At 41.9% G+C, this 12,642-nt stretch overlaps 1 protein-coding gene and 1 long non-coding RNA gene across 3 annotated transcripts in view; both read right to left on the bottom strand.

Annotated features, from left to right (window-relative positions):
• Positions 1-243: 243 nt before the first annotated feature.
• Positions 244-7,648, bottom strand: SMIM43 (small integral membrane protein 43). Of its 2 annotated transcripts, XM_040474667.1 has the most exons (4): positions 6,735-7,648; positions 5,630-5,947; positions 4,517-4,587; positions 244-1,771 (listed from the first exon to the last, which is right to left on the bottom strand). In XM_040474667.1, the coding sequence occupies exon 1, from the start codon at positions 6,927-6,929 to the stop codon at positions 6,738-6,740; it is 192 nt and encodes a 63-aa protein (XP_040330601.1). In that variant the 5' UTR covers positions 6,930-7,648; the 3' UTR covers positions 244-1,771; positions 4,517-4,587; positions 5,630-5,947; positions 6,735-6,737. The 2 variants fall into 2 exon arrangements, with proteins under 2 accessions (XP_040330601.1, XP_040330599.1); XM_040474665.1 differs by having other exon boundaries at positions 5,630-7,648.
• Positions 7,649-7,924: 276 nt separating this feature from the next.
• LOC121030346 (uncharacterized) overlaps positions 7,925-12,642 on the bottom strand; it is a 37,148-nt gene continuing 32,430 nt past the window's right edge. The window contains exons 3-4 of the long non-coding RNA XR_005790172.1: positions 11,117-11,184; positions 7,925-8,615 (exon numbers count right to left, since the gene is read on the bottom strand). This is a non-coding gene — a long non-coding RNA (uncharacterized LOC121030346). The remainder of the gene's footprint in view (positions 8,616-11,116; positions 11,185-12,642) is intronic.

Here is a 12,642-nt window from a genome sequence, read left to right as displayed (position 1 = left end):
ATAGAAGAACCAGATACTTGAGGAAAAAATTACCCCAATACCATCACCACCCTTGTATTTTATCCAAACTCCAAATACAATGAAAATATTATTTAATATTTCAAAAGGACAACATTAATTGGCATACAGACATGCCCACTAAAAAGGAAATCTGATATAAAAATAAATACTTCCTTCTATCCATTAATCTCACCCTAACTCTTTAAAAATTATGCGTAATAATAATTCACACACACAAAAAGCTGAGTTACATATAATTATTTTTTTTTATTTCACAGCCTTTTATATTTTTAAAAATATAAACCACTAAGTAGTTTGAAAAACATACATGGAATAATCATTTAGCAGCCACGATACTACAAAAATAAAGTAAAACAGAATTAAGCATAACAGAACAAAATAATTCCCGCTGACTCACCCTCACTAGGAACACATAATGTTCACCAGGAATGCTAAATGGACCATCACCACCATTTTTCCATCACCAATTATCACAAAAATCAATCACAGGACCTATTCCCAAGAGATCACTGCATTTATACAGAAATATGTGCAATGTGCAGATATCAAGTTAACATCTTGAATTTAGTTCCAAGATACCATTTTTCCTTTTCTCTGGGAGACAAGTTCAATGGCAAGGTGGAACAGTGAAGACCATGAAACACCAAACACATGACTGGCCCAAACCCCTCCCAGGTGGTTGGTGAAACACAAGAAAAAGAAGGTTGAATACTGGAGCTGTACAATACAATAGCCACTAGTCACATATGGCTATTTACATTTTAATTATTTAAAATTAAATAAAATTAAAATTTACTTCCTCAGTCACACTAGCCACATTTCGAGTGTTCACTAGTTACACATGGCTAATGGCTACCATAATGGACAGTGCAAATATAGAACATTTCTGTCACCACAGAAAGTTCTTTTGGACAGCCTTGGATGTGGGAAGTGTTTCTTCTCCCTTTGCTTAGGCAGGATGTAGGCTGATTACGGAAGCAGCTTTGAGAAGCAAGTCTTCTCCCAGGATATTCCTAGGTTGGTGGTGGAGTCACAGAAGGGAGTAAAGTAGCCTTTCTTTACATAGATTACCTTCTCCTATATATGAAAGGGATGATCCTTTTAGGGGATCAAACAAAAACTAGACTCCACCAAAAATCTGTAAGGAAAATTAGAATACGTGAAGCAGATGGGAAAGCAGCAAGGTAGAATATTCTTTATCCCATTCCAAACCTCCATAGATTATGTCCACGGAGGAAGCGTACAGGTTCGCAGGGTCCTCCTCTAGAAAATCCTGATGTGGGGCAAGCCAATGGCTGATTGTGAAAGCCAGTCCTGGCAGGTGTTTCATGAAAAAACCTAGCATGTCTTCACTCTGCTTACTGTCTGAGCAGAGCAGTGTTGCCTGGAGTGTTGTTAGTTGTGAAGGAGTTGCAGTTTTGATCTGTTTCAAACGTTATGCTCCTTTACAACCGTATTTTGTAGCCAGAGCACAGACTGCTACTCTGTTCCCCAAAGATCCACAATCATCGTTTTCCTTAGATTTCCTCAGATTTTTTTGTTGAAGGCTGTTTTATGTCCAGCTACAAAAACTACATTTCTCATGCAACCTTGCAGATATAACACAGTCTGGCCAATGAGATGTAAGTAAAAGTTGCTGGGCTGCTGAGAAAGCTCTTTAAAAGGAAGCCGACTCAAAATGGTGTGCCTCATTTCCTCTTTCAGCTTCCTTCATCTTCTTGGGGGGGGGCTGCAGCAACCATCTTGGGACCTATGGGAAAAGCCAAGGGAACCTCAGGGGCCACCTTGGCCCTGACATCTGTGAGCTGCTGAACCAACACCAGCAATAGTTTACCCCCGACCTCCTTGTCACATGAGAACGAAACAAAATCCCTACTTTGTTTAAGCTACCCTTAAGTCCAATAACTTCCTACTGTATTACCGAGAGAGCAATCCATCTTGGTTCTCAATAGGAAAGCAAGATTTCCATCTTAATGTAAAAAACAAAAAAACAAAAACAAAAAAACCAAGGGGTGCTTTGGTGGCTCAGTCGGTTAAACATCCGACTTCGGCCGGGTCATGATCTGGGTTTGTGAGTTCGAGCCCCGCATCAGGCTCTGTGCTGACAGCTCAGAGCCTGGAGCCTGCTTCAGATTCTATGTCTCCCTCTCTCTCTTTGCCCCTTCCCTTTTTTTTAATTAAAAAAAAACAAAAACTTGCCAGAAGAATCCATATATATATTCAATAAAGTTCAAGTAACTTCAGAGAGTCATAAAAAAAATCAAGTTAAGTATAAAAATTTTAACTTCAGGGGCACTTGGGTGGCTCAGTGGGTTGAGTATCCGACTTTGGCTCAGGTCATGATCTCACGGTTCATTGGTTCCAACCCTGCATTGTGTGTTGCACTGACGGCACGGAGCCTGCTTTCAATTCTCTCTCTTTCTGCCGCTTGCCCACTTGTGCTCTAGCTCTGTCTCTCTCAGAAATAAATAAACACTATTTTTTTATTTTAATTTTAACTTCAGCCCATCCACATCTACACAGCACAACAGTGGAAGAAAATTATTAGGCTTATTACATAAAATAGCTGCTAAGGAAAACAAGAGGATTTTTAGCTGAATTCATCAGGAGGTTTTTTCTGAATGCCTATTATATTCTAACTACTGTTCTAAACATAGGTCAGCCCTTCTGATCACCCAAATTCTTATGTGGTAAAATGCTAACTACTCAGATAATTAACCAGATTATTATTTAATCTGTAACTTTATTTTGTGTGGACAAAGTAAGAAATGTAGAGTTGATAATTCATTTCACTGATTCAAAACAAAACAAAACGAAAACAAACAAAAAACAAACAAATAACAAAAATCAACTGCAAGGATCTGCAACTCCATTTTTAGTTAAAAATTGAGTAAGTGACACAATTTGTCACTTGTAAGTGACACAGACACCTGACAGTGATTTCCTAATGATCCCAGAATTTTAATTGTGGTTTTAGCTATAATAAGTACATCTGCCCCAGAGTAGTTATAAAAATTAAAACCAAAGTATAGTACTCTGTAAATACTTTCTATGTATTGCACTAGCACCATTAGTATTCTAAACGTCCCTATGGGATTAGATTAGCAGGTATGAGTTAGAAGAAGTAAATATTTACCACTATCCTAAATGGTTAACTATATACAATGTTTAAATTTGGGGCCATTAAAAAATTAGCTCTTTTGCACTTATTTTGAAACTGTAAACAAAATTGGAAATATGAAATGTCAAGCTATAAATGGGGATGTTGCATGTAAAACAACTCACCTAGTTCCAAGTTTCCACCCCTGCAAGTGAACCAAAAACAAATCCTGGCAACCTGTCATTCCCAGAAAAGCCAGTGCATGGCACACTCTGGGTAAATTTTCTCTCTTATTCTGTGGAACTGCACCAGATGGCATCAGTCCTGCATGTACAGCTGTGCCCTAAAATTGAAGTTCAGATATAGGAGTCTACTTTATTAGACATTTTAGATTTTGCAGGTGTGAGTGTGATGTCATTCTCATTCAACTTAAAATGGTTATCTTTCCAAGTGGAACTGCTGATTCACTGCCTCGACAGGTTTGGAAATCAGTGAAACAATCAAGATTATTTACCCTAATAAAATTCGAAGTCATTTTAAACAACTGAAATTTAGACACAACAATGAAATAAGAACACCTGACATAAAATACTAACATTTCATAATAACTGAATTATGGCTCATTTCCTTATAATGTAAGAAATTCAACTCAGCTTCTAACATGGCTGAAGAGTCACTAAATACCTTCTATTTGAAATAGAACATAAGAATCTTCTATAATCAAGTTACATTTGAATAATGAGCCGTTATTTTAAATGTTCCTTATTTTTCAAATGTTTTAATGTTTAACCCACATGCATAGCATCTTTGAAAATCAGTTTGGGATAGTGATAGGATCGGAATGTGGTCAGCGGATGGAGCAGCCAGCATGTACAAACTGGGAAACTAGAGCATTGTGGGTGTTAGAGCATTAGATCAAGAATACATACAGATAGAAAAAAAAGTGAGTTCAGAAGTAGTTCTAATTTGGGAGGTCAGTCTTTGTTGAGTTTTGGAAAAATGATGATTGAATAAATGAATAGAAAAAGGCAGTTCAAGTACAGGTGTCAAAGTTTCAAAAGCAGAGTGCCTAACCAAGCAGGGGTGAGGCAGGAGAACAACAGCTGCAAGTTCTGGGAGCAAATGTGAAGAGGCTTAATTCCCAGAGTTTAGGGCCACATTCCAGGCAGGCAGTGATGGAGTAACAGGAATAAATAGTTTTTTTGGTTTTTGTTCTTTTTTTTTTTTTTTTTTTTGCCTATTAAAATGGCAACTTAGTAATTAATAGATTACAAGGAAGGTATAAAATGGCACTGGGCACAAGATAGAAAAGTAACCATTCCTTTCATGTCCTTCCAAACAAAGTCAGTAGAACCACAACACAGATTAATCCTGGGATGGCAGCACACTACTCACCCTCAGTTCTCCAGAGTCTCCTCTCTAGAAGAGTCAGGGCTCGTTTACACCTCTGGACACCAGTGGCACTGCTAGGAAGATTAAAGGATTACAAAATCAAGAAGTCAAGGAGGTGGTTAAAATAATTTTCATTCCAGTTATTAATAAAGTACGAAGTGGTTGTTTTCCAACCTTGTAAACAAGTATAATTGCTAATTAACTACTCCTGCACTCATCTTCAGTGTCCATATTAACCATATAACCCTATAGTTAAATGCCACTATGGAGGTGTCAACCAATTAGAGACCTATTGTTTAAAATACAAGATAGAGTCACTGCAGTTGATTCTGGGATTCAAACTGGAAATTCAAATGAAGTCATACTATAGCTCTGATAAAGAGAAGGATGGATAGACAGACAGAATTATATATATTTATACATAGAGAGAAATATATGCATATATATACACATACATACACACACCTATACTTCATTAACAACAGGTCTGTTCAAGCAAAGTGAAATAGAAATATGGGAAAGTATCTGAATGTCTCAGCCAATAAAAAAAAATTTTCCCCATAATTATGTTTACCTACATGAGACTATTTTTCCTTACCTTGAATTAACAAAGTAATTGTCTTCTGCTTTACTTTCATATTATCAACTTGGGCAAAACTTAGTATTTTGTTGTTTTTATCCTCTCTACATGGTCATTTTACCTCAAATTAATAAATATTTTCAAAATTCAGTCATGACATGGACAGCTTATCCCACCTCAATGTGACTGACCCAAATCTTCCCTTATGAAGACAAAAGATACCTGCATTACATATTTCAACTCCTAGACCCCCTGCACTGTTTTCCAAAAGAGTAGGATGTTTATTAAAATTGCAAACACTCCTCACATCCCATTCTAATTTCTACGCTCCTCTACATAGACACTGATTCTTGCCCTGAGTTAGGAATCAGTTTGGCTCCTCACTTCTAATAGAAGTTCATCAGTTCTAAGTGGGACAGAGTTCTTTCATTGCTCCCATTTCCTCCATCTTAACCTCTCACTTTTTCAGGCCCTGGGTCTTCAGAAGTTTAGCTGTAACCACCGACAAAGTGTCATCCGGGGCGGTGCCCTCTTACCATTGGCAGAAGACGTCCATCTCGGGTTGTTCAGGTCCCCTCTGTGAAGGGTTTCCCATTACCAACCGGAGCTGCAGTTGCCGCCTTCAAGGCACCAACCCAGGGCAGCAGCTGGACTCCAGAACTCGAGACAGCAAATATCGAGCAAAAAGCATCTGGAAGATGAAACTCTTATTTCCCCAAACTGACATTGCCTGGAGAGTGCTTAGGGCACATTAATGAGAAGTTTATTGCTGCCGGTCAATCTTCTCGCAAATGGTCTAGTCACGTATTCTGAAAAGACATCCTTGCTCCTCCGGTCCTCTTTTTCCTATTGCCCTAAAACGTGTAAACAGTACCTCTTTTCACCGGCCCTCCAGAGCAACCCCAAGGCACCTCTCAAATGACTTCTAAGTCTCGCCGTCCCGCTGTTCCAGATTCTAAACCCACCCGGTGTGGCAACTCTGTAGCCATCAACCGGGTCGGTGACTAGGAGAGGAGCAAGGATATAGGGGAAGATAGGCCGCTGCCAGACGAACCCCATTTAGCCTCTACCAAAGGGCAAAGATATTTAAAGCAGTATTCGACATACTTCAAGTGCGCACTGTTTCCTCCTGCTCCCTGTCCCAAAGCCCGTACTCTAAATAATTTGGACATTTAGGTTGACATTCGATTTTTGGAATCAAATTTGGTATGTAAGGTTGGGCTGAATTATCCGAATGATTTAGCTTGCCATCCTTTGGGAACAAGCTAAAATGCAGTGGGACTGGGAAGAAGAGCTTGCAGGTGCCCAAAGCCATTCCGGCTCCAAAGGCTGAACGTCTCTCTTTCTCCCTCTCTCCCCACCCCGGAAAAGCTGAGGGTCCATTCCTAAGAGCACAGCGCTAGCCCACACCCCATACACCCACCGTGCCTGGCAACAGAGCGTGCTTCCAGCCCAGAGCCTCCCCGAGGGGCCGAGAAACTCGCCCCTCCGCAGGCCCCTTCCACCTCCGAACGAACCTGCCAGCGTTACCACGGAGCCTAGCACTGGAACCTGGGTGGCCACGCGGACAGAGAGTCGAGGCTAAGACCCAGCCTGGCGCCCGCGCAGCTCCGTGCCCTCCCGCTAGTGCCCGCGCCTTACGGGTCACACCGCTTGCTCTCGGGAGAAGCCCCAAGGCTCCCGGTGCAGTGAGAGACGCCCAGGCTGGAGCGCCCCAGCCGTGCTGGCCACAGAGTTCTTCAGCTGCTTGATGACCACGAAGAGCAAGAGGAAAAGTAAGAAGAGCAGGAAGAAAAAGAGCGCCAGGTAGAGCAGAAAGTTGAGCTCCCACTCCATGCTGGAGGCACCGACGCTCGGTGGTTGTGCGCGCTAGGCGCGGATAGCAGCTGGCGGACCAGGCTTGCCACCCGCTCTCCCACCTCCGAGTCTCCTCCGCCCCCTTACGGGCGCCCGGCGTTGGGCGCCTACTTCTCGGTCCGTGCTCGGCCTCCCCCAGTTCGGAGGAAAAGCGCCAAGGAGCTGGCTAATCCCAGCTCCGCCTCTCCCAGCAGGCACGAGAGCCTCCCGCCTCACTGAGATCCTCTCCTGCGCTCTTGGGGACGTGAGCGGATTTTTCTAGGAGCGAATTTAGCGGGCGGGGACGCCAGGAGAAGAGGTCACGGCTCAGTCTCCCAAAGGGTGTTGGGGCTGGTGTTTTTAAAATGATTTTAAGATTTCCAGCCCCATCAACCAATGGGTCCCTAGTCCCCTCCCTTCCTAATTAATTGATTTCCGGATATTTCCCCCTGTCCTGGTTTTCCCAGAGGGAAAACATGCCATGGCCCAGAAACCCAAAAGAATTAAAGGTAGCAGTGAAGGTGGGATCTAAAGGGCTATTAGATGACTTCCTTCTGTGAGATGACTTCATGGTGCCTGCGTGAATTCCAGTTCAACCTGCCTTGCTCTTCAGAGTCCCACACGTACTCAGTCCAGAGTGCTCTTTTCTATGGACAACAACAGGCCACTTACAAAAGCATTAATAACAGGGGCACCTGGGTGGCTCAGTCGGTTAAGCCTCCAACTTCCGTTTAGGTCATAATCTCATGGTTCCCGAGTTCAAGCCCTGCGCTGGGCTCTGTGCTGACAGCTCAGAGCCTGGAGCCTGCTTGGGATTCTGCCTCTCCCTCTCTCTCTAACCCCCAACTCTCCCCCCCACCCCCGCCCCACCCTCTCCCAAAAATAAACAAACATTATAAACATTACAAAAAAAGGAGTAACTGGCTGGCTCAGTAGGTAGAGCCTGAAACTCTTAAAAAAAAAAAAAAAGGAAAGAAAAGCATTAACAACAAAATGCATTTCAAAAGCTATATTGTACAAAGCTTCACAGAATGTTGACTTGAAATTGAATTTCCTTGGTGGAAAGCAGAAACAATAAACAATTACTTGAAATGTTCGTTTAAGTCCCTAACACCTATCTGTATTTGGTTAAGATCACCCATAATCTATATGGTGTAGCTTTTAAAGAAATCCAGTTTATCCAGAGCTGTGTAACAAATTGCCCCAAAACTCAATGCCTTAAGACAACAGAAACATTGGTTCTCTCTCATAGTTTCTGTGAGCTAAGAGTTTGGTAGCACTTAGCTTGGTGATCTGGCCTGGAGTTTCTTACGAGGTTAGGGTCAGATGTCAGGCAAGGCCACAGTCACCTGAAGGCTTGTCCGGAACTGGAGGATCCACTTCCAAGGTAGCTCACTTTTATCACCAGAACAGTGCTGGCTGTTGGTGAGAGGCCTCAGCTCTTTCCCATGTGGACTTCTCCACAGGCCTGCTTGTGTGTCCTTATAACACTGTGCTGGCTTCTCCCATAGCAAGTGGCCCAAGAGAACAAGGCTAGCTCTTTGTGGCTAGCTTAAGAAGTCATATATCAACACTTCTGTAATGTCCTGTTAGTCACACAGGTGAGGCTTACAGTGAAGGAGTCCAAGGACATGAACATCAGGGGTAAGGATCATCGGGGGCCATCTTGGAGTCTTGCCATCAAAGCTGGTAATGCAGCATGTTGTCATTGTCCATTTTATGGGCCTCCGACTTATTTCATTTTTTATTTGTGAAGATACAGGAGAGCCCCCTGGGCTGAATTCAGGGAATAAGTCTTGACATACACATTCCAGATTATTTAATAGTCTGCCTGTAATAAATGGCTACTCCAGGGATGGCAAGGGTTCAAAGAAACAGGATGGTATGGAAAAAGCTGTGAACTGGTAGTCTTGAGGACCCAAATCTAGTTTCTACTCCACCTGTCAGAGGTTACTTCAGTTCTCTGACTCAGTCCCCTCACCTATAATATACCTTGCTTACCTTTTCCCTGGATTTGTTGTAAGGATAAAAAATAAATTAGGATGTTGAATAAAAATGTGGTTTGCTAGATAAATGTCAGATACTATTATTAATCTGTTGCTGAGGATTCCCAGTGTATAAAAATATACTGTGCAAAATTTCTAGCTCCTAGGCATCTCACCAAGCATTGTACTATATAAGAAATCTCTCTCTTGATTATTAATCCATCTCATAGGCAGTGGTGTGCTGGCTCATAAATTATTTGGAAAAATTTTGCAAGCCATTTGTTAAAATACAGCTATTGTTAAAAATTAAATCATATAGGGGTGCCTGGTTGGCTCAGTCCAAGAGCATCCAGCTCTTGATTTCAGCTCAGGTCATGATCTCACGCTCTGTGGATTCAAGCCCAGAATTGGGCACTGCACAGACAGTGCAGAGCCTGCTTGGAATTCTCTCTCTCCCTCCCTCTCTCTCTCAAAATAAATACAAAATAAAGAGCAAAAAAATCATATAAACTTATAAATTATGTTAACAACAAAGGTAATGAATACTCATAAATAAATACTCATAGGGGCGCCTGGGTGGCGCAGTCGGTTAAGTGTCCGACTTCAGCCAGGTCACGATCTCGCGGTTCGTGAGTTCGAGCCCCGCGTCAGGCTCTGGGCTGATGGCTCAGAACCTGGAGCCTGTTTCTGATTCTGTGTCTCCCTCTCTTTCTGCCCCTCCCCCGTTCATGCTCTGTCTCTCTCTGTCCCAAAAATAAATAAACGTTTGAAAAAACAATTTTAAAAAAAAATAAAATAAATAAATAAATACTCATAAATAAAAACTAATTACTTCTGAATTATTTTACTACATTTCACTATTTTCTATGCACTTGAGGTTATTTACATCTGTTGTAGCTGTATGGCTGAAATATTATATAATAGTATATTACTGTACATCTTTTTAAAATTTTTTTTATGTTTTTATTTTATTTTTGAGAGAGAGAGTGTGAGCAGGGGAGGGGCAGAGAGAGAGACGCGGAGACACAGAATCCGAAGCAAGCTCCAGGCTCCCAGCTGTCAGCACAGAGCCCCAAGTGGGACTCAAACTCACAGACTGAGATCATGACCTGAGCCAAAGTCAGTCGCTCAACTGACTGAGCCACCCAGGTGCCCTGAAAATCTCTTTTCAGCTGTGTTCAGATGTCATGTGGGTAGCCTGAAATTGGCCACAGTGGGAGTGTTTGCCCTTGGAAATGTACAGATGTTACAAATCAGGGCCAGAGAGCCAGTTGTTAAACAATTACCACCACGCTATGGCTCATGGAGCTACTGAGGAGAATTTAAAGTCTTACCTGAAAGCAGAGATTTGTAAGATTTGTGAAGCACCACATGTTCTTACTGGTAGAATACTCCATTTTACCTAATCTTGATAGGAGGACAGAATCCAGTGACTGCTTTCCACTGCCACCTCCCATTATGGAAACCAGGAGGGTCAGATATATCTTTTACTCACTCCTGATACAATGCAGGAAGAAGGGCAGAAAGAGCCATGCCAGAAACTCAGCCAAATATCCTCAATGCCACAACTCTGAAGTTTGGGAGCAGTCAGAACAGGAGGAAATGTTTGGAGGTTAGATGCATCCCAGTGGCAGAGAAACTCCAAGACCCAGACCAGTCCTGGGAGTGACCTGGGTGTGGATCTCATTGCCTGCCTCCGTGATGTCCTTTACTCTGCCCTTTTCCCAAACTTGACTCTCCTGCCTCTCTTCCATTCTGTGAGCTGCCACTGGTTTTCCAGTAGATCTCCTTATTGTAGCGAGGAGTAGTGTTTAATGGCAGCTTGCCGATGGGAATACTGACTTGGGAAAGCATTACTTACACACTTTACATATGTTATATGCTTAAAATCAATAAAGTGTTTGAAATATGCCATTTGGCACATTGCCATCCAGATAGCCAAGCTATCAAAGGATGGAAATTGAAACACAGAGAGGTTACATGACCTCCTTAAAGCCACACAGCTAACAAGTGGCAAAACTGGGATGTGAACCAAGGGAGTTTGGCTCCAGAACCTTCACTGTCAACCCCCATGGTATCCTGTCTCCCAGAAGAAAGTACCCTTTTCTTGGGTATCACCATCAAATTAATGATCACACTTTTTTTTCTTTTGAGTGTCAAATAAAACACATTTCAAGAAATACATACGTTTTGTTTACTTACATCTCAGCTCTTTTCTTTGAAAGCTTGAAGGTAAAAGCTTCAAATGAGCCAGTGTTTGCCTGGAGATGCTGAGGAAAGAAGCCAAGGGATGAAAGTTTTAGGTCACCACGTTCAAACCCATTTCAGCCTTCCTGACCATAACTATTTAGATTTTCCATTTATCTGAGCAGCTTAAATAGATTTATAAATATTAACTAATATATCCTCATAGTCACTCTCAGTAGGATCTATATTTGAAATAATGTTGCTACAACAAAAAATAACTTACTACATTTATTACATGTTTCCAGTACTTTTAAGCCTCTGGTCATATTTATATACCTCATAAGATGGTCTGAATTCAGTTTCTATTATATAAATGACTCCATAGAAATAAGACACAATCTTTCTCTACCTAAGTGTGCATATTAATGGAAATATATGGAAAGAAAACCTAAGAATTTAAAGGGCAGAAAGGACACTTACTATAGATAAGCATTTGTCTGGTTCTAGCACCTAAAAAGAAAGCCCTTGTATACAAACTGGTAAAGTAGATGGAGGCTCCGTCATTACAATCACATACAACTGTCCACAAAGTTGACCCTACATATGCTTCCACATAACATGGCACTACTCAGAGTCAGACTTTATGTATCATTCAACTCCTCAGTCCACTCCTTACAAGTCTCAGAACAAATGGATATTGACCCAGGGCTGTTCCAAGTCCTGGCTTATGGACAGCTATGGTGTATATTAGAATAGGGTTCTCTCTCCCTTTGCCTGCTCTGTTCCTCCTCACCCTCACCTCTGATAGGGAGGGATCTTTTATCATAACAAGCATCAAAGCTATTTATGAGAAGTGATTAAGGGTAGCAATAGAAGAGTTTGTCTTATAAATAAGTGTGCTTCTCTAAAGACTATAAAGACCCGGGCACCTGGGTGACTCAGTCTGTTAAGCATCAGACTCTTGGTTTCAGCTCAGGTCATGATTTCATGGTTTGTGGGTTTGAACCCCAAGTCGGGCTCTGAGCTGGCAGCATGGAGGCTGCTTGGGATTCTCTCTCTCTCCCTCTCTCTCTCTGCCCCTCCCCGCTTCTCAAAATAAATAAATAAACTTAAAAAAAAAAAAAAGACTCTAAAGACTTAAGAGAACACCACGGAAGGGCTGTAAAGTTCTACTGTCACCACCTCAGGGTGAAACCTCCCAGGACTTACCTATTGGGAGTAAGTGCAGGATTGAAGCAGCTTCCCCAAGACAGGGGAAGGATAAAAGTGGGAGAATAAGAAAAAGAGACTTCCAGGCACCTTTATTTTTTTTTAAGTTTATTTATTTATTTTTGAGGGGCGGGGGAATGCAGAGAGAGAGGGAGAGAGAGAGAATCCCAAGCAGGCTCCATGCTGTCGGGGCAGAGCCCAACATGGGGCTCAGTCTCATGAACTGTGAGATCAGGAACTGAGCCAAAATCAAGAGTTGCCTTATTTCTTTTTTAAGAGTTGCTTGAAAGAAAGAAAGAAAGAAAGAAAGAAAGAAAGAAAGAAAGAAAGAA

The sequence above is a fragment of the Herpailurus yagouaroundi genome, unplaced genomic scaffold, assembly GCF_014898765.1.
Source record: "Herpailurus yagouaroundi ecotype Mexico unplaced genomic scaffold, PumYag 28, whole genome shotgun sequence".
Classification (NCBI taxonomy): Eukaryota; Metazoa; Chordata; class Mammalia; order Carnivora; family Felidae; genus Herpailurus; species Herpailurus yagouaroundi.
The sequence above is the reverse complement of the archived record's forward strand: the minus strand, read 5'-3'. Positions and strand labels throughout refer to the sequence as shown.